This window comes from Pinus tabuliformis, chromosome 2_2 (assembly GCF_031772625.1).
Source record: "Pinus tabuliformis cultivar Carrire ecotype Pingquan chromosome 2_2, CPIR1, whole genome shotgun sequence".
Classification (NCBI taxonomy): Eukaryota; Viridiplantae; Streptophyta; class Pinopsida; order Pinales; family Pinaceae; genus Pinus; species Pinus tabuliformis.
Genome location: NC_142300.1, coordinates 876,272,027 through 876,294,346, shown reverse-complemented (window position 1 = coordinate 876,294,346; position 22,320 = coordinate 876,272,027). Strand labels below are relative to the sequence as shown.

The 22,320-nt window shown below is 34.0% G+C and overlaps 1 protein-coding gene across 1 annotated transcript; it reads left to right on the top strand.

Moving 5' to 3' along the window:
- Positions 1 to 14,412: 14,412 nt before the first annotated feature.
- Positions 14,413 to 22,096, top strand: LOC149195789 (O-methyltransferase 11-like). Its single transcript, XM_089408814.1, has 3 exons — positions 14,413 to 15,226; positions 15,728 to 15,792; positions 21,658 to 22,096. Exons 1-3 carry the CDS (start codon positions 14,455 to 14,457, stop codon positions 21,955 to 21,957), a joined length of 1,137 nt encoding a protein of 378 aa, XP_089264940.1. The 5' UTR covers positions 14,413 to 14,454; the 3' UTR covers positions 21,958 to 22,096.
- The last annotated feature ends 224 nt before the right edge of the window (positions 22,097 to 22,320 follow it).

Below are 22,320 nucleotides of genomic sequence, written 5' to 3'. Positions count from 1 at the left end.
GTACATCGAGACAAATGTCAAATGGAGATGAAAAGGGTATTAGACGATGCTTAGCCTAACAAATTTCAAAAAGGGATATCTTTGGTGTAATTAAAGCTTTTCATATACAATGGATTAAAGTAGGGAGGGGAGATTATGGTATTGAACTAATTATTTTTATTTAAAATTTATAAGTCGTATAAATAGAAGTAAATTATCTAAAATAATTAGTGGTAATTTATGTCCATGGGGCATAGAATAGATGATGACAGGGTGTATTATGAAAGCATTTCATGGTGATAAGGTCACCAATTTGAAACTCTGTAGGTAAATATCTGGTCATGTTAAGGGCGGGTGTGGCCCAAGCTAGGTGATCATGTCATGTTGCAAAAAGAGGTGTTGGCCCACTCCCATTTTCGATAATTTGTTAACCTTTGAATTTAATTCCATGTGAATGTGATCAAATTATATAACCCTAAGGATTCTAATAAGCTCCATAATTCTAATCATCCTCTGATCCAATAAATAAGTGTATAAGGAAGTATAACGTTTCATCCACTCTATAAAAGGCTTTGAATCCCCTATCAGTTGTAGGTATAGATTATTGAACTGACACAATTAAAATGACTAACATAAACAACTAATTCATATTATTGTAGTTCTTGTTAGGTAGTCATATTTTTGTTCATAGACTAAATTAGCCATTCACGTTAGTCATTTTCAGTAATATTACTTATTAGCTAGTTGTATATTTTAAATCGAGACTAAATTAGTCATTTATGTTAGTCATTTTTAGTTGGGTCTCCTAGTATTTCTAAATTTTGGTAGCATTTCACTTGAAAAAATTGTGGTGACTAACTTTTTTAGTCACCTAGTCACTAATTTCACCATTTTCTACTAGTGCATTAACTACAGGGAAATTAATTCTCAATTCCTTGCTTGATAATTAGTCGATTTCACTACCCCTCTCCCCTAGGTATATATATATATATATATATATATATATATATATATATATATATATATATGTATGTATGTATGTATGTATGTATGTATGTATGTATGTATGTATGTATGTATGTATGTATGTATGTATTCATTCCTTTGCCAAGGCTTTCAATGCATAACCATGGCATCTATCCTTCCTGAGCTTATGCCCAAATTACATATGGTTAAGTGGGACTTCACTAAGTCTCTTAGCACTTAGCGCATGACTATCTCTCCTCAGTTCATCCTTATATTTATATATGAATATAGGGATATTTCTACAGTTTAGCCAACCAAAAAATCCCTCCAACACTTATCCATTATTTTTTTTCTACCAACATATAGCACACATTTATGTAGATATGTTCTTATATACCACTTTTTACACTTAATTGATAAGTTCTCCCCAAGATTTACATACATATCTATGACTATCTAGATAGGGATGCCCTTAGCTTCCTACCATGTCAACATATCTCTCTCGAGCTTGAATAATTAATCCATAAGGCCCTATCCTTGGCTTATATTGGTGTCACTACCTCTCCTATGGCATTTAATCCATCCTAGCCATTGCGTCCATTACAGAAACATAAACATACACAGGAATAAATATAAATAATAGAAAAACATGCATCCCACAAGAAAATCACATAACATAGGGCCTTCTATTACCATTCATTTTAATGTAAGATATTAGTTAGACCATATAGATTAACCCTTCTCATATACTCAGTAAATTAGATAGAATTTTCACCTAGAAATAATCACATATTTTGGCAATGTTTCATCAATCACATAGGAGTTAACTCACTCCTCAAAAACATGAAGGAAATAACATTTCTATGCATAAATTTGTGCATTAAACACATAGTTAACATTTATACAATAGTTATAATCAAATAGATGTCGATAACATGTAACTTAAGGTAGGAAACTTGGCGACTGAGATTGGGACTTTAACTCTCCATTCAACCTTAGATTGGCTTGCACCACAATATTTATTGCAACCAATTTTTAAAGCTTGAGGAAGGGTCCTCAAGAGAACTAATCACACATTCAACACCTTTGGGAGTCAATATATTCACCTATCTCCACCCAACAACCAACTACTTGATATACCAGTGCCTCTACCCTAAACTGAGGAAACCAAAAGGAACTAGAACACTACCTACCAGTCATCTTATTATTGTTTAATCACTGCAACAAGGTTCTACCAAACAAACTTGTGCTCCCATGCCACTTATTTCCCCTCCATGCCATTTTGTACACCTCCTTGATCCAACATCTCTCCTCCTTGTGTGTATTCTACTCTTTTTCTCATCCTCTCCATGTGTATCCTCTTCCTCTATATTTTGTCATGCAGTTCCACTCTTGAGCTTTTCAATAAAATATCATTTCTCTTCCAAGGAATTCCTCCTTGCATGGATTCTAGGAGTTTCCTCCTCATTTTGTGTTGTTCTAGGTCTAACACCATGCATTCATTCTCTGTGTCCACCCCCTCCTATCCCTGTTGTATTGTGCTAAGTCTCCCCTTGTAATTATTTTCTCATATCTCCCTTTGCTACACCACTCTATTTTTTATATTCTCCCCTCATTCCATTATGGCCACAAGTGGTTATGGCCATGTTTTCATGCCAACTCTCCACACCATTATCCCCTATAATTGACACCACTACACTTGTTTTAGTTATTTTAATCCTTGACCTTCTTTCTTGTCGAATTTCACAAAAGAGTATGGGCTCATCCTCTCTTCCCCTAAATTAATTAAATGTGAATTCAACCATTTAAAGGGTCATTAGTCAACCCATGACTTGTATTAATAACCGCTTCCTTCCATTCCCAAGCAACCTCCATCGTAAGCTCTGAAATTTTTGTCCCATATCACACCTAGTTTTGTACTTTAACTACAAGATTTTTTCAAATGTTTGCAAGAAGGGATTATTCCAAAGGGACTATCACAAATCCCACCTCCTTGGAGGAGAATTATCCTCAATTTTCTAATCTCAAGCACAAATATAAAAACATGCATAACCCCAAGCATAAATTAGTGTGAGCTTTATATACACAGATCAATTTTCAAATACAATTTTACATAAAGAGTTGTTAAATTAGCAACTCAATGGACATAAAAATTCATTAAATAAACCTTTTTTCATTCGGTCTTTATGCTTCCTGATGTGCCTTTCCAACATTGATGACTTTATTTTTCCAAAGTGTTGTCTGCCAAAATGTCTAACACTACTTTCCACCATGCTCAATGCTCCTTTAGTAAAATTTTGGTTACTTGCTTCATGGGACACATCCAATGTAACCTTCATCATAATTTGTCATGGTTGTGACTATATTTGAAAACAATTTCGAGTCCCAACATCCCCTTCTCTAATTCCCTTTCCCACAAGTGATCTAGTTTCTCTTTTGTGCAACCACTCAACTTCCATGTTTTGGAATCCCCTTCCCTTGGCAAGATCTCCTCACATTCGAAGAGTTTCATAACTCAGGCATTTAGCTACCTCAACACAAGTCATATCCTTCATGGCATGGTTCACGATATTCAAGAGTTAATATTAGGTTCTTGTGACACCACAATGCCCCTATTCACTACTACCCGCTCTGCTTCAACTTATTGTTATTTTACATTTTATCTAGTTTCCTTCACCCAAACTGGGAAGCCCAATGTCCTTCATACATCACAACATGAAAATCCTCATGAGACTCATCATAAAGAATTTTCAATAAATTTAAAAATACCTCATTAGCATATTAATTTTTGAGGTGAACCCTGCAATTTTATTTTAGTTCTAATTACATCCAAATATAATTGGTCCATAACCCAAATCATCACAAAAAATTACTTTAAATTAAACTAAATCATGAAAATATTTTAGAAATTCATTAAATCAAATGGAACAACTAATACTTATATCTAGATTTCTCTTTCTTTTCTAATCCACACATACTGTGTGATTTTCCAAGCCTAATTAGCACTTAGTAGTGCTCACACATCTCCATGTAGCCTTCAACTCACACACACTAGTATGGTTTCCAAACTTGGTAACGTCTAGTGGTGGATATGCTCCAAATAAGCCCATTGGCTTCACCATGACTATGGGCACTATGAATCTCAATAGTTTTCTATCGAAAAGAATATTATTATAGGCCCACATATTCCCAGACCTGCTTATCTCGATATCATGATAGGTTGAGGTAGTCCCAATCTGGCTTGTCCCAATCACTATTAGTAGTAAGTATGACTATTGATCTCACATCACAAACACACATGCACACACACACTTTTGGTTACTTGCTTCCTCAGACACATCCAATGTAACCTTGATCCCAATCTGCCATGGTTGTGACTATACTTGAAAACAAATTCAAGTCCCAACATCCCCTTCTCTAATTCCCTTTCCCACAAGTGATCTAGTTTCTCTTTTGTGCAATCACTCAGCTTCCATGTTTTGGAACCCCCTTCCCTTGGCAAGATTTCCTCACATTGGAAGAGTTTCATAAGTTAGGCATTTAGCTGCCTCAACACAAGTCATATCCTTCATGGCATGGTTCACGACAATCAAGAGTTAATATTGGGTTCATGTGACACCACAATGCCCCTATTCACTACTACCCGCTATGCTTAAACTTCTTGTTATTTTACATTTTATCTAGTTTCCTTCACCCAAACTGGGAATTCCATTGTCCTTCATACATCACAACATGAAAATCCTCATGAGACTCATCATAAAGAATTTGCAATAAATTTAATTAATACCTCATTAGCATATTTATTTTTGAGGTGAACCCTACAATTTTATTTTAGTTCCAATTACATCCAAACATAATTGGTCCATAACCCAAATCATCACAAATCATTACTTTAAATTAAACTAAATCATGACAATGATTTAGAAATTCATTAAATCAAATGGAACAACTAATACTTATCTCTGAATTTCTCTTTCTTTTTTAATCCACACATACTAAGTGATTTTACAAGCCTAGTTAGCACTTAGTAGTGCTCACACATCTCCATGTAGCCTTTAACTCACACACACTAATATGGTTTCCAAAACTGGTAACATCTAGTGGTGGATATGCTCCAAATAATCCCATCCGCTTCACCATGAGTATGGGCACTATGAATCTCAATAGTTTTTTATCGACAAGAATATTATTATAGGTCCACATAGTCCCATACCTGCTTATCCGAATATCATCATAGGCCCAGGCAGTCCCAATCTTGCTTGTCCAAATCACTATTTGTAGTAAGTATGACTATTGATCTCACATCACGCACACAAACACACACACACACACATGAACATGAACATATACACATTACACAACATATAAAGATATACACATATACATATTACACAACATCAGGACTTCCCATCACTTCCCCCAGGCTGAGGAAACCCGCAATCTAGGTGGTCTATGTATGTGGATTGTAAATGATAGGATATGTGTCTCATTCTTTAACCACAGATATAGTTTGTAATTAATATACCTATTAACATAACCTTCAACATTTCCTATTCATAAACATGACATAAACAAAAGTATCTTAATCTCGTGATGATAAAATCATGAATTATCAAGGTTTCCTCTTTCCCAATTAATTCCTCACACAACCAAGAATCTCCATACATGCATTAAATTCATAAACATGATTAGTTATTCTTCCATGAAAATGATCCCTGACGAGAACCTGTAAATTTCAATGGAATTTGTACATCATTTAAGCATTACCATGTTCATGATTATATATACACACATAATCACATGTGTTGATGAGATCATATTTTAGAGAACTTCCTGCATCTATGCAAAGCATGTATAGAATTGAAACAATATTTTCCAATGTGGCCAAAGTAATTATTTTATCTAAATTCCTCCCTTTTACCTTATTTCCACCACTAGTACATTCAGTGGGTATTATTCTTGCTACCATATTCAACAATGTGTTTAAACTCAACATTTTCTTCACTCATGTTGTTCATGTGCCATTACACAACAATAATATTTTTAAACATAGGTATCTTATCTTGCTACTATGATGGTTCTCTACCACATACCTATAGGTTTGAAGGACATCTTTCATTTCTTCTCCACATTATGATATAGAGAATGCATATGGAGGTGTCTTGGTCATGCCAAGCATGCATTTCCCAAATATTTTCAAGGTTACCCGAAACCATTCAATAACCTTAAATATTTTTTTATCATGGAAAATGCAATTTCTCTTTTCTTTTATGTCTTTCTCATTTTTTCCACACCATGGTTCATTTTTATTCTCATGGACCAACAACGTAAACTTTGAAATGAGAACTGATACTATTACCCGTTTTGTAGAGATAGCAAAAAAGTGACCCGATTTTGAAAAGGGGTGATGCAGAACACACATGTTTTTTTTAGAGCATAGTTTTTGGCACTATAAATTTTTTTATGTACATTGTGTTTTAGAATGGTAGTGATTTTGATGTTGATTTAAAAAAGTGGTAATTCTACACCATGCCCTTTTTTTAAAAGGCTTTTTTTTTTTTTTTTTTAACTTTTAATTTTATAATTTATGAAATGTAAATAATTATTTTGTAAATTTAATAACTTTGGAAGTGGTCTTCTTCTTCATATTTTCTTGTTTTTATTTTTATTTTTTTTTTTTGTAGTGAGGTTTTTATTGTTTTGCATATTTAAAGAAGAAGGTCGATATTTTGCATTTTTGATATTCTACATATTTATACATCGTTAATTAAATTTTCAATCCACATGAAATAATTGTCTCTAAAAAAAAATATATAAAATATATATATCTAAAAGACAAAAATGAAAAATAAAAAATGTAAAAAACATTTGTCTCATAAAGCATAAAAGAATTTGGAAAATATATATATATATATATATATATATATATATATATATATATATAATTAAGTAAGTGAAAAATAGAGAAATTAAAAAAAAAAACATTAGCAAAAATTAGGAAAAAAATAAAAAAGTAAAAACAAGTTAATTTAAAAAAGAAAAAATAAAAAATTAATGAAAAAAATTAAAAAACTAGTAAAATTAATATTAAAAAAACAAAAAATAACTCAAATTATATAAAAAAAAAACCAAAAAAATTGAAAATTATTTTATATATATATATATATATATATATATATATATATATATAACATTTAAATTTGTTTTTTTTTAACAATTTTATTTTATTAAAAAAAAATTATTATTATTAACCCCTTTTTTAAAACAAATTTTATTTCTTATTCAAAAAAAAACATCAAAAAATTCTTAAATTTTTCTTAAGCAAATTCAAAATTTTAATTTAAAATTTGAAAATTTTAAAAAATTATTTAAAAAAAAATAAATTAAATTTAAAATTTAAAAATTTACAATTATTATTTTGAAATAATATTTATGAATTTCAAAAATTTTTAATTAAAAATTTTTAATCGTATAATTTTTTTTAAATAATAATTATAAATTTTAAAATTTTTAATTAAAAATTTTTAATCATATAAATTTTTTTTAAATAATAATTATAAATTTTAAAACTTTAAATTAAAATTAAAAATAAATTTTTATTTTTTAAATAATTTTTAAATTTTAAATTAAAAATTTTAATTCGCTTAAAAAAAAATTTAAGAATTTTTTAATCAATTTTTTTTTTAAATAAGAAACAAAATTTGTTTTAAAAAAAGAGTTAATAATAATAATTTTTTTAATAAAAAAAAAAATTGTTTAAAAAAAAATTAATGTTAAATTTTATTTTATTCTTTTTAAATAATTTTCATATTCTTTTGGTTTTTTTTAAATAATTTTCATATTCTTTTGGTTTTTTTTTTTATAATTTGAGTTAATTTTTGTTTTTTTTTTTAATATTAATTTTACTAGTTTTTTAATTTTTTCGGTAATCTTCTTCTTCTTCTTCTCTTCTTAGATTAGCTTGTTTTTAATTTTTTTTTTCCTAGTTTTTGCTAATGTTTTTTTTTTTTTTTAATTTCTCTATTTTTTACTTAATTTTATATTTTTATTTTTTTCCAAATTCTTTTATGGTTTATGACATAAATTTTTTTTAACATTTTTTATTTTTCATTTTTGTCTTTTTTATATATATTTTATATTTGTTTTTTTAAGTAATCAACATTTTAATCTTAATTTTAGTAGTTTTAAATTTTTTTGCTTTGTTAAGTTTCTATTTTTTTTTTTAAATCTAGTTTGCCTTTAATTTTTAATTTTTTTATTTTTTGTTAATTTTTTTTAATTTTTTTTCTATTTTTACCTACTTAATTTTTAGTTTATTTTAAATGCTATTTTCTCTTTTCCATATTTTTTTTTTTTTGCCAATATTTTTTTTTTCTTTTTTTCGATTTTTTTTTAAATATATTTTTTACTATTTATTTGTTTATAATACTTTTTTTTAATTTTTATTTTTAATTCTTATCATTATATATATATATATATATATATATATATATATATATATATATATATATATATATATATATATATATAGCTTGTTTTTATTTTTTATTTTTTTCCTACTTTTGGCTAATGTTTTTTTTTTTTTAATTTCTCTATCTTTTACTTGATTTTATATTTTTATTTTTATATTTTTATTTTTTTTCCAAATTATTTTATGGTTTATGACATAATTTTTTTCTTACATTTTTTATTTTTCATTTTTGTCTTTTTTATATATATTTTATATTTGTTTTTTTAAGTAATCGACATTTTTATCTTAATTTTAGTAGTTTTTTTTTTTTTTTGGTTAATTTTCTATTTTTGTTTTAAATATAGTTTGTTTTTAATCCTTTTTTTTCTTTTTCTTTTTCTTTGTCTTTTTACCTACTTAATTTTTAGTTTATTTTAAATGCTATTTTTTCTTTTCCATATTTTTGTTTTTTCTCTTTTTGCCAATTTTTTTTTATGGTTTAGAAGTTTTTTTCTTTTTTCTTTTTTCTTTTTTTTACCAATTTTTTTTAAATATCTTTTTTACTATTTATTTGTTTATAATTTTTTTTTTTTGTTTTTTTAATTCTTATCATTAATTTTGTTTTTTTTTTACATTTTTATGATTGATTTAATTTTATTTTTTTAATTTGATTTTTTTTTTCATTTTTTATTTTTATTTTATGTTTTGTATTTAGTATATATTTTAATTTATATTTTGTTATTTTTTTTTAACTTTTTTTTTTTTGTTTTTTGTTTTTTCATTGTTTTAATTATTTTTATTTTTATTTTATTTTATGTTTTCATTATTTCTTTTAAATTTTAATGTTTTTCGAGGTCATGATAAAATATTTTACGCCATTATTTCGAAATGTTGAAATTTTACTTTTGAAAAAAAAACGTTTTCCCAACGTTAACACTTTTCGTTTTGAGGGTGTTTTTTGGGCAATTTTTGCACAAAAAATTGGTTTTCACCGCCATTTTTAAAACATGTTGAAAACTCTTTTTTTTTTTTTTCGTTAAAACTATGCTACTTCTATTATTTACAAGAGAAAACAGTTACATCTAGGAATACATGTCGCCAGGGGCCAAGGCTGGTCCTCTAGATTGATAGTGCTCACAGAAAACTTCACTTTCAGGGGTCTTCTTATAGCTACTGAACGCCCACGCAGGGGCAACACCCTTTTGACCAGATACCCACGCAAGGGCGTCATGACTGAGACTAGTAACCCACGCAGGGGCTGTAATCTTTTGAGACACAGAAAAAGCAAAATTATGAATCCCGCGCAGGGGCCAAGGAGAGAAAGAGAGGTTCTTCAGCAGTATTCTTCGCGCGGGCGTAGTCGAGCATAGAGTAACAGAATTATGAGGCCAAACAGTGACATTTACAGCATAATTGAGCACTTGTATCAAGAGTAACAGTTCACAAAAAAAAACCTGAGAGTTGTCTGAGGGCAGAAGCATGGTAGAGCCGGCTCCTATTCAACCGAATCCTCTTCCTCCGAGTCCTCTTCATAAATCCAGTACTCGCCTTCCGGTGGAGGTCCCCAATCAACCTTGGCTTTGCCTGAAGCTGGTGCTGGCTGAGACGAAGGTTGCACAGCATTCGGTTCAGGTTGTGCCTCTGCCCTTTCCCCAGCAACTCTGGAACATTCAACATGATGAATTTGGGCGTTGGGTAATCCTCCCACCTCCTTTTTCGGTTCCTCCAGGAATAGGACCGAAACATGAGCATTAATGTTGGAATGACATTGGGCACAACTGACAGTGAAGACCGCTGTTTCGAACGTAGGTAGCGGAGCAGAGCTTGAGTCCAGAGACCTGGTGTCCATGAATTGAGACGGCCGAATGGGGTGTGCATCTGCCGACTGGTGGCATAAACAACGACATCAACATGGAGGTGGATTAGCAGCCAGGGGACGTGAAGAACCTTCCCTTCGAGTGCGTCGATGGCTAATGAGCCTCTGTCTTGGCGCCATTCCTTCCTTGAAGACCGATGAGCGTGATAGAGCCCTGGAGAGGGATATGAGGGGTGTGAATCCGCCCTTATCCTCCCTTGCTGCCCTGTATCCACCTCCAATTGCCAAGGAGAGCTCGTGAGCCAGCGCTTGAAGGCCTGACGGACTGAAGCCTGAATCCACAAATCGAGCCTGAACCATTGCAAAACATTCCCAATTCTTGGCATACTTAAGCTGCTCTGGTGTGCCTCGTTTTTGGAGTGCCATAACTTCCATCTGAAACCGTTAATGTCGCACAGAATCGGCAATGAATTGCCATCCTTCCTCCCTTCAGCTCTCACGCTTGCCATCCAGGGCGGCGGAGAGCAGTTAATGCCTCTTCTGAACTTGAGACCGCCCATGCTAAACAGCTAGCGAGCCATCCATATGCGGCATGGCACCCGCATCCGGGTAAAACATGTTGAAAACTTACCCAAGAAAAAAAAAGGCATTATTCCAGCATCAACACTTTTCATTTTTAACACTGTTTTTTATGTTTTTGCAAGGTTTTTTGGCGAGAGTTCCCGTTTTGAGTTTATAGTTCCCGTTTCAAAGTTTACATTGTTCAATCAATCCCCCTAGTTGTTTCATTTATTTTTTTATGTTTTTGCAAGGTTTTTTGGCGAGAGTTCCCGTTTTGAGTTTATACTTCCCGTTTTGAGTTTTTAGTTTCCGTTTCAAAGTTTACATTGTTCAATCAATCCCCCTAGTTGTTTCATTTATTTTTCCTATCTTCCACTTCCCTCTATTCATATACAAGGTTTTATTGGGTCACATATTTATGTTGGGTCCTACTCAACTCTTTGTTGTTGTTGCTACAATGCCCTCAATTTTTTTTCCTATATTCAAACTTTGGAGCCTCCCTTTGATCATGTGAGTTGTCATTTCTAGTTGTTAGAATTATCCCATGATTGCTTCTTAATTTTATAAGTCCATTTTTGAAGGAATTTCAAGTGTTGTCTTTTGTTAAGGGAAGTGTCATTCCTTCTGAAAGGTAGTTATGGCACACCTTTAAGAGGTATATTTAGTGCTTTCTTTTATGTTAATGGATTCTATCTATCATAGGGATATGCATTGGACTCATTTTCAAGGTATTGCACACTTTCTTATTACATTCGACAATTATGTCGAAAGGTGTATCCTAAGTGTCGCACTTGGAGGTAAGTGTTGTTTTATCATTGTTTCAATGGATACATGTTGATTTTGGGTGTTGAGTGTTTCATCATCATGTGGTTGGTCATTTTTGTGTGTGATCATGTTCAAGTCTCGTTACATGCTCTGGTCTCATCTTTCTTCCTTACTGATCCCACACTTAGTCAATATTGGAGTTTTCTTATCTCCGCAACTTGCTCGACCAAGCACCTATATTTCTACCTCCTGGAACTATGTACTCTATAGTCATAATCCACAGTCAAGCATCATCTTCCTCTTGGAACTTCATACTATGCAGTTACAACAAACTACCTCCATCAACTGTGTATTGCGCAATCTCAGTGCTCAGTCACTGTCAACTTCACTTTCCCACTACACACTCCTTGCCTAGTCTTTCCCCCACTACATACTGCGCACTTTCAATTAGTCTCCAGGTCATGTCTTAGCCTTTGTAATGCTCAACTATGTAATGCATTGACCCTCTCCTTCTAGAACTACACACTATTAGTCATAGTGAGCAAGCATGTATTCTCTTCCTCCTTAACTTCCCTAATTGTGTAGTCATACCTCCCTATCTTTCAGCCACTTCGCCCTACATAGTAACATATCCTAGACCATCACTCCCCACCTCCTTCTCCTATCCACAGAGAAATCCATAGGCCTCCTCCTGAATCCTACACATTGTCCCATCTCAGTTAGTATGTTGCATGAGAAATAGGATAGACTAGGAGATTTTGGAATGATGTCATCTTGTCATGAGTGAATTCCATTTGCAGGTGTTATTATCTTGACATGACAAGATGATGCTCAAGGAGGATGTCAAAGAGAAGCTACAAGAACAAACTCATGAAGTTGAAGATACAAGGAAATCATCAAGCAAAGAGATAAAGGGACACTACATCACAATAGAAGAATGAAGGTCAAGATCATATGGAAGAATCTATATCATAACCAGACTCTTGGAGGATGAAGGTGAAGTACATGCAAGACCTATCATGAAGATGTGAAGATAGCAACAAGGAGAAAATCTTAGCATTAACACTCTACAACGAAGTTCCATGTCACTATTGCCAAGTCATAGCTTCTCAAATTGTCACCATGAAACTCATATGTGTCATTGTATTTTGCCACATGTAATATTGTATTTTGGAAAAATGTGAAAATGTAAAATGTGTGGAAGCCTAAGGGTCATACATAGAATATGAAGACTCATGTAGAAGAGGTCTCTTAGGAAAAAAACATATGGGAGCTCAAGAGCCATCCGAGAAGGTCAAGAGCCACAAGGGAGGTGGAAAGTCACTTCATTTGTTATATATGCACCCTCATAGCTCAAGCAAAGGACTTTTCACCTTGGCTTCTCAAGCTAGAAATAGGAGAGAAGATTAGTCTTTTCAGAAGCAAGTAGTCACTTAATAGTAATCCCTTGGGTTTATAATATTAATAATATGTCGGGTTTATAGTATTAATAATACATTGTTTTTTTATCCCTTGGGTTTATAATATTGATGGGTTGGGTTTATTAATCCTTTCCGTTTAGGTTTGTTATAGTAATCTCTTGTGTTTATAATATTTATTTGTTGAATTTATTATTCCTTTAAGTTTATAATATTAATAATAGATTAGGTTTATTAATCCTTTAGGTATATAATATTTTTTAGTTTAATATATAATCTAGTTAATATTGTTAATATAATCCAAATAAATATAGAAAAAATACTAACAATTTTATGAATAAATATATAGTTATTATTGAAAATAATATAGTGGTGATAATTATATATTTTAAATAATAACTAATATGATAATTTTTAATATAATAACAAAATTTTATATACTAAATTATTATTATTTAAAATATATTATAATATATACACTAATCAAATTTTATAATATTATATAATATATTGTTATATATTTTATTATATTACTATTATAATATTATATGATGTGATATTATTATTATTATTATTATTATTATTATTATTATTAGATTATGTTATATTAAATTATTATATTATATTATATTATTGTATTGTATTTTATGATTAGTTATATATATATATATATATATATATATATATATATAAAATAATAAACATAATTATATATATGGTTACTGTTTTTTACATTTATTAATGAAAATAAATTATTTTTAACAAAATACACTGGGTAATTATTAATGTGATTGCTATGTGTATGAATCAAATGATTAGATAATCAATTTTTACATGTGTATCACGTTGACAAATATAAGTGTGCTCATACTATGGGCAAGGTATTAAAAACCATGCCATCCAAATTCAAGCCAATACCCACAAACTAAGCACACGATTGGTTTGAATTCATACGGCACCTAAGTGAAGTGGTTTTCGAGACTAGCCACTTTCGATACCGACCAACCAGTCAATACCAACGCACTCAAGTCATAATTTTCGGCAGGATTAAATATTTAGTGGGTAGGGTCTTTACATCAAAGAAAGTTTGGTATCAATTCATTCAAGCTCAGACCCTCAAATCAAGTCAAGGTTTTCGGCACGAATAAATACCTAGTGGGTAGAGTGTTTAGTTTGTCGTCGATAAAGTAGCTACAGCATATATAGAAAGGTGAAAATATTATATAGAAATGAACACAACTTCAAATAAGGTTGTACAAATGGTAAATCGTCAATTTTAAGGTGACACTCTTAATTTGTGTGGGCCATAAATCGAAACTCGAAGAAAAATATATGACGATCAGTAGTTTGGGCCCTGCTGTTAAATCAAGCTCACGGAATTTGAATCACAATTCAAACTGTGACGTAGCAGGCGACACGAAGCTACCACCAAATATTATATATTTGGCATCCCTCTTCCTTTGCTATCCAAGTGATCTGTGGTGAGTTAAAGGAGTTGTATGAACATCCAAGCTGTGAACAACGAAGGGTTTCTTGTTCAGGCTCCGGATATGAATATGCAATCTGTGAAGGACGAAGAGGCGCTTCGGGCTTCGGCCCTAAGTCTGGCATTTTCCTTAGAGACCCCCTTTCTCCTAAAATGTGCAATTCGTCTTAAAATCCCTGACATCATCTCGAAAGCCGGCCCCGATGTTTCTCTCTCCGTGCACCAGATCGCCGCCCAACTCCCCTCTGAAGATCCCGACATGGGCGCCCTTTCCCGCATTCTTACTTACCTTTCCACTATGGGAATCTTGCAGGCAATCGTGCCACCGGAGGGAGTTAATGCCCCCATGAACATAAAATACGGCCTTACCAATCTCACCAAAACCTACTTCACCTCCGAGGATATTAGTTCGCGAAGCCTTGTTCCCTTCGTTCTTTTGCAGACACACCCACTTTACGTTACCGCCTGGGACCATATTCACGAACGTGTGCTTCATGGCGGCGATAATTTCAAGAATTCTAGTGGCAATGGCAAAGACTTCTGGAATTTCGCAGCCGGCGAGCCGGAGTTCAATGCCATCTTCAACGCAGGCATGGTCTCCGTAACAAAGGCCACTATCACATATGTCTTAGCTGTTTATGACGGCTTCAAAGACATCAACACGCTGGTGGACGTGGGCGGAGGGCGCGGGGAAGCGTTGAGTCTCATAACTGAAGCGCATCCTCATATTCGCGCTATCAACTTTGATCTTCCTCAAGTCATCGCAACTGCACCAACTATCCCCGGTATCTCTATTTTTCTATTTCGCTCTTCTTAATCTTTATATAGTTATTTATGTCCAATTTCGCTGCCTCATTCATAGATATTATCATTATTTAAATTTAAATTTAAATTATAAATTATAAATAATAGTTTCCTAAACCGTTAAAAAGTACAAAAAATATTTCAAAAAAATTTTGTATTAGTATTTGAATTATATTTTTGATAATGAAAATAGATTTAACATCATCAAAATCCATAACCAAACAAAATTTTAAAATTTAACAACTATAATTTAAATTTACAAAAATCTCTACTCAAATTTTATGTACGAAAATCTTACTAGAATTACCAAAATTTGGATAATTTCCTAAACAAAAAAGCAATCCAGTTAGACTGCAGCTTATAGATATACTTTTCCCCATGCATATAAACATTTATATCTAAATCAAACTCCTCCTCCTTATTTTTATTATGAGGATACCGTGTTCCTTATCTATTCGTTAATCCTATTCTAATTCACGCAGGCGTACAGCACATGAGCGGAAACCTGTTTGAGAGCGCACCCTCTGCAGATGCGATTTTTATGAAGGTGAGTAATACTGTTTGGCTGTTGTAATGGAATTTATTTGGACGTTAATTATTTGGTAATATCTATATGCAAGATATTAGTACTTTATTTACTTATAAGAGTTTATTGTTGGGTATTTTTCGGTGGGGAAATACCAAAACCAAACAAACTTAACACAGAGCCAATGCTCTGTTTCCTTTGTCCAGGATCATTTGCAGAGAACCTCTTTAATAAAAAAAAATTAACTCAGAACACAGTCCATTACACAGTAAAAAAAACTTCTATTGATTTAAAACAAAAGACTGATACAAACTTCATCCTCTGTGCAAAGAGGGATTCAAAAATAAAACTCTGCTGCTCTCACAGATTTTCCACTGCTGTGGATATTACAAAACAATTTCTTGCTGCTCCTATGTTTTACAATGGCAAACAAACATTACATGCCTCCCCTGTTCCATTTTCCGCACTGCTGTGCGTTCAACATTTACCACAAAAATTACATACTCCACTGCTGTGAAAATTACATAATCTTCTGTTTTACAATGGGGGTCAAAAACAATTACATCACCTCTTTCATATCTCGCACTGCTGTGCGTTTACAAAAATTTGCTCCACCGAGCGCAGCCACAACATAATACAATTACATAAAAATTGTGCGCAGGCACAATACACCTCACCCAAAAGAAACGCGCACAACACTATATGCTCCCGCAGCCACTCTACACTAAAACTACTACACACATAGTCATATATGAAAACATAAAAAAAAACTAACGTGGCCCATAACCATATTAAATGGCCTACACCTAAACTTACGTAAATGCATATATAAAAATATAAATGGGACGTATGCCCATAACCATTTAAAACGGGCCTCACCAAAACTATACGAATAGCATTAAAAGCCATGACTTTTCCTACACGGCGGTCAAACCATAGTCTTCCACTCCACGCAAAATTTGAATTGATTTGACGTTTGTTGGTATGCAGCTTCAATCGATCAACGACGGAGAACTCGCAACCAGATCGGACGATGGAGAGGATATCGGAAGGCAGATTTTCACCGAGCTTTAACTTCCGATGGGTTTCGTTTGCTGATGTCATGCGGGTGACACGCGTCGCCTCCAAATCGCATCGGAGCTCAACAATACGGAAACCACTTTTCATGGATGGCGGTGCGATATGATCCTGGCCGGTTTTATGGTTTTGTTCGGTGGTTTTGGGCTGCGTACGTAGCGCGTTGAAATTACATTTTCAACACTCCCCTTTAATTTCAACTGCTGGGCATTCAATCTTACCCAAGCACTTCCTCACATTGAGGGATTCACCAACTGCTGTTACAAAGACATCTTCCTCACATAGAGGGATTCACCTGTGACTATGCTGAAAAGCATCATCCTCTTGATAGAGGGATTCACCTGTGACTATGCTGAAAAGCATCATCCTCCTGACAGAGGGATTCACTAAATGACTGCTTCAAATGCAGTTCCAAAACAAACAATCATTGCACTGCTGTGTGTGCAAACTCATTACAATGTTATTTTATGCTGCTGCATATTCTCTGCTGCACTGTTGTGCCATCTTCTTTATTGTGTCTACCCCACACTGCTGTGTCTACACTTGCACTTCTTGTGCACTTTTCAAGGACAAAATACTCTGTCTTTCTTGGAACAATTACACTGTCCCAATTTACAAATTTACACTGCTGTGTGTAAACATTTCTTACACTCACTGCTGTTGCATATATTGCATTTCAACTCAATGAACAACAAATTCATTACATTTACCTTTACTGCTGTAAGGAAAATTTCTTTTGCATGTGCTGTTGTTCAAAACTTCTTGCTGCTGCATTTTTCACATTTGCATTGCTGTGTGCTTCTCCTTCTTGCCATCATGCTGCTGTCCATAACTATAACCATAGACTGTCATCCCTGGGTTTTATTTGCTGCTGCGTTGCCTCTGCAATTTGCACTGTCGCTGCCTTTTGTTTCATCATACTGCTGTGCCCATACTCTTGGCACTTCATTCTCCACAAAAAAAATAACACAGGCTGCTGCCTTTTCTTATGCACCCTTGCTTCACACAATCTTAGTCTTCATTTTTTTTATTTTCATAATGCACTGTTGTGCAATTCCTTTCGATTTTCTGCTGCCACAAACATTCTCATTCATCCATGTGCATTAAAAATCTATTGTCCCTGTTTTTATTTATGCGTTCCTTTGCATGCTGCATTGCAAAAAAAACATTACGTTTTTCACTGTTGTGTGAAAAATTTCATTGCATTCTCAGCCACTGGGCATTTACGCTCTGCTGCGTTTTTCCTTCTTCTCATTTTCTTCTCACTGCTTTGCATTTTCATTCCCAATAGAAAACATTTCAATCTGCTGTGTATTGTACTCACTCTGCTGTGAGTATATTCTCTCACTTTACATAAAAGAAAACTACATTCCATTGTTATGCATTTCAATGCATGTGCACCACAAAAAAAATTTCAAACTGCTGTTCATTCTAATCCATGTGCTCCACAAAAAAATTTCCAAACTGTTGTTTTGTGTTCTATTTTCCCACTGCTGTGAGGGTCTCTATGCTTTGCATTTTTCTCTTATCTCGCTGCTGCTCTTTACATTTCAGCGCTGCCATCTTTTATTCTTTATGCATTTCTGTGCATATTACATAAACACAAAGCAAAAACATTGCTGATTTCATCACTGCTGCATATTACCTTTTAGAGGGATTAACAAAGATTTCATTTGCAACTGCTGCGCTGCAATACATCCTCCATTAACAAATGACTGTTAATACAGTTCAGCAAACAAAAATTACAAGCTCCCCTTTAATGTATGCTTGTCTTCTTTTGGCAAGTTTTCTCAAAACAAACTTAGATCAGCTGCGTTGCTTAAGGGGCTTTCACACTGTATTTCTTTTCTTCTCCATACTTGTGTAACTTTCTTCTTTTGCATGGGTCTAGCTTGTGTAAGATCCCATGCCAAGTTACAATCTCGTGCCATATGCCCAATGTTATGACACTTGAAACATTCTACATTTTTCATGAATGACATTTCATGATTTCTTCTAAAATTGTTTCTTGGAGGTTGTCGGGGACTACAACATCTATCTCCATGAAATGCTCTACAGTCTTTTGCCATATGACCAAAGTTTGAGCAAGCATAACAATAACCATAAAATGAACTTTGGTACCTGGGAGATGGAGGTTTCCTTGATGTACTTCTGAAGCCTTGCTGCCTTGAGATCCTTTGATGATCACCATTGCCTCTTGCCTTTTTGCCATCAGCTACATTTCTTCTTGGAGCTGATTTTCTACTTGGAGAAGGATTCCTTCTATTGCTGCCTTCATTTTTCTCCTTGCCTTTGCTGGAACTAGGAGCATCACCATCTCTTTCTGGCTTCTTCACATCTCCCTTGCTTAAAGCATCCTCATCCTTGTTTGAGGGTTCACCTACATACCCAAGTCCTGATTTATCAAATGGAGATCTATGATAACTAAGCATGTCATCCAGAGCTTGAAAGCTCTTCATGATCTTGTTCATCCCTTCAACCTTCTTCCTGAGGAGAACAATCTCTTCTTCTAACTTTTCACATTCATTATTTTTCTTTGCTAGTTGTCCCTCAGTGTCTTCCTTGCTACGAGTAGCTTCAGCTGCTACTATTTTGAAGGAGATAATATCTGTCTTCATTTTGGAGATTTTTGCTTGACTGCTCTCCATCTTCTTCTCGGCTCCTTGTGCCTGCTTCCTGGCTTCTTGTAGTTCGGACTTAAGGGAGGAGACCTCTACCTTGTATTGTCCAATCTCTTCTACAAGTTTGTTCACTCTCTTGTGTCTTTGTTCAAGCTGACTTGTCAAGGCATCTTCCTGCTTCTTTGCTTCATTCAGCTGATTTGTCATGGATATGACTTCTTCATGGTGTTTCCTCTTGCATTGATCAAGCTCCTTCTTGAGCTTGGCAAGCTCTTCATCCCTTTCTCTTACTTGAAGCTTGATGAGGTCAACCTTCTCACTTTCAGCTTCTATAATGGGTTCTTCTTTACTCATTGTCATGGTCAGTGCTCCCTTTTCATGAAGGTCATGCAGTCTATCCCATATCTCCTTTGCTGATGAATATTTCCCTAGATTCTTCTTCACTGAATCAGGGAGACCATCTAATATAGTCTTTGCTGCTTGTGCATCTTACTCCGTGGATTCTTTATCCTTCTGGCTGTCATCAATCACTAACTCCCAGACTTCAATCCCCTCAGACATTAGGAAAGCCCTCATCATTATTTCCCATACATCAAAGTTTCCATCAAACTTTGGAACCTCAAATACAATGCTTTCAAATAGATTCCCTTCTAGTTTAGTAGAGGAGGGAGACACATTTTTAACAGCCCTGGAGGCTTTCTTCTTTGACCTTGCCATTCTTAACTATACTCCAAAATACTTGACTGTGTTTTTAAAACACTGACTGTTTCTTTCACAGTAACAGAAAGGAAAGCTTTGAACAATACCTTCACTGTTTTGGCTGTGGCTTCACACTGCTGGAGAGGTTTGACTGCTGCAACGACACCTTCCTTCAGCTTCTTTGAGTCTTCAAAGAGCCTGGACTAGCTCTGATACCACTGTTGGGTATTTTTTGGTGGGGAAATACCAAAACCAAACAAACTTAACACCACAGAGCCAATGCTCTGTTTCCTTTGTCCAGGATCATTTGCAGAGAACCTCTTTAATAAAAAAAAATTAACTCAGAACACAGTCCATTACACAGTAAAAAAAACTTCTATTGATTTTAAACAAAAGACTGATACAAACTTCATCCTCTGTGCAAAGAGGGATTCAAAAATAAAACTCTGCTGCTCTCACAGATTTTCCACTGCTGTGGATATTACAAAACAATTTCTTGCTGCTCCTATGTTTTACAATGGCAAACAAACATTACATGCCTCCCCTGTTCCATTTTCCGCACTGCTGTGCGTTCAACATTTACCACAAAAATTACATACTCCACTGCTGTGAAAATTACATAATCTTCTGTTTTACAATGGGGGTCAAAAACAATTACATCACCTCTTTCATATCTCGCACTGCTGTGCGTTAACAAAAATTTGCTCCACCGAGTGCAGCCACAACATAATACAATTACATAGAAATTGTGCGCAGGCACAATACACCTCGCCCAAAAGAAACGCACACAACACTATATGCTCCCGCAGCCACTCTACACTAAAACTACTACACGCATAGTCATATATGAAAACATAAAAAAAAACTAACGTGGCCCATAACCATATTAAATGGCCTACACCTAAACTTACGTAAATGCATATATAAAAATATAAATGGGACATATGCCCATAACCATTTAAAAAGGACCTCACCAAAACTATACGAATAGCATTAAAAGCCATGACTTTTCCTACACGGCGGTCAAACCATAGTCTTCCACTCCACGCAAAATTTGAATTGATTTGACGTTTGTTGGTATGCAGCTTCAATCGATCAACGACGGAGAACTCGCAACCAGATCGGACGATGGAGAGGATATCGGAAGGCAGATTTTCACCGAGCTTTAACTTCCGATGGGTTTCGTTTGCTGATGTCATGCGGGTGACACGCGTCGCCTCCAAATCGCATCGGAGCTCAACAATACGGAAACCACTTTTCATGGATGGCGGTGCGATATGATCCTGGCCGGTTTTATGGTTTTGTTCGGTGGTTTTGGGCTGCGTACGTAGCGCGTTGAAATTACATTTTCAACACTCCCCTTTAATTTCAACTGCTGGGCATTCAATCTTACCCAAGCACTTCCTCACATTGAGGGATTCACCAACTGCTGTTACGTAGCGCGTTGAAATTACATTTTCAACATTTATTTTGGATTTGCCCATGAAAGAATTTTCTACATAGTTGGAACGACGAAGACTGCATCAAGCTACTGAACAACTGCCACCAGGCTCTTCCGGACAAAGGAAAGTTAATATTATCTGAGGCTATCTTGGATTTAACAGAAGGTTCTGACATGATAGGATCTGCCAATGTTTTAGATTCTGTTATGTTGAATTGTTTACCGGGAGGTGGTGAAAGGACCCGAAAACAATGGAATGATCTACTCCAAGCTGCCGGTTTTTCTATCTCTAAAATCGTGGGGAGGAACGGCACTTTAACTAAAGTTATTGAAGCAATCAAGTCCTAAATGTTTAGATCTATTCCTACAGTTTATTTGTCGCAGAAAATTAGTGTGCTTCTAAACCGCAATATATGAAGTTCATGTTTAGTTTATTGCATTATCGATATAGTTGTTACCCATGAAGAATCACGCTGTCTCCACCAAAATATATTGAGAGGTCATGATGTAATCGCATATCTTATGTTTTATTTATTGTATTTTTAATACAATTAGGCTATTATTGAATACTTGTGTTGTGTCTGACTTTACGGTGTATGTCTCCAATTTATGATGTTAATGTTTGAAAGTATTTTGATAGCATTACGCACATCCCATCTTCAATTATTGCTACACCACTAATACACAAAACGACTTATTTCACAGCGCCAA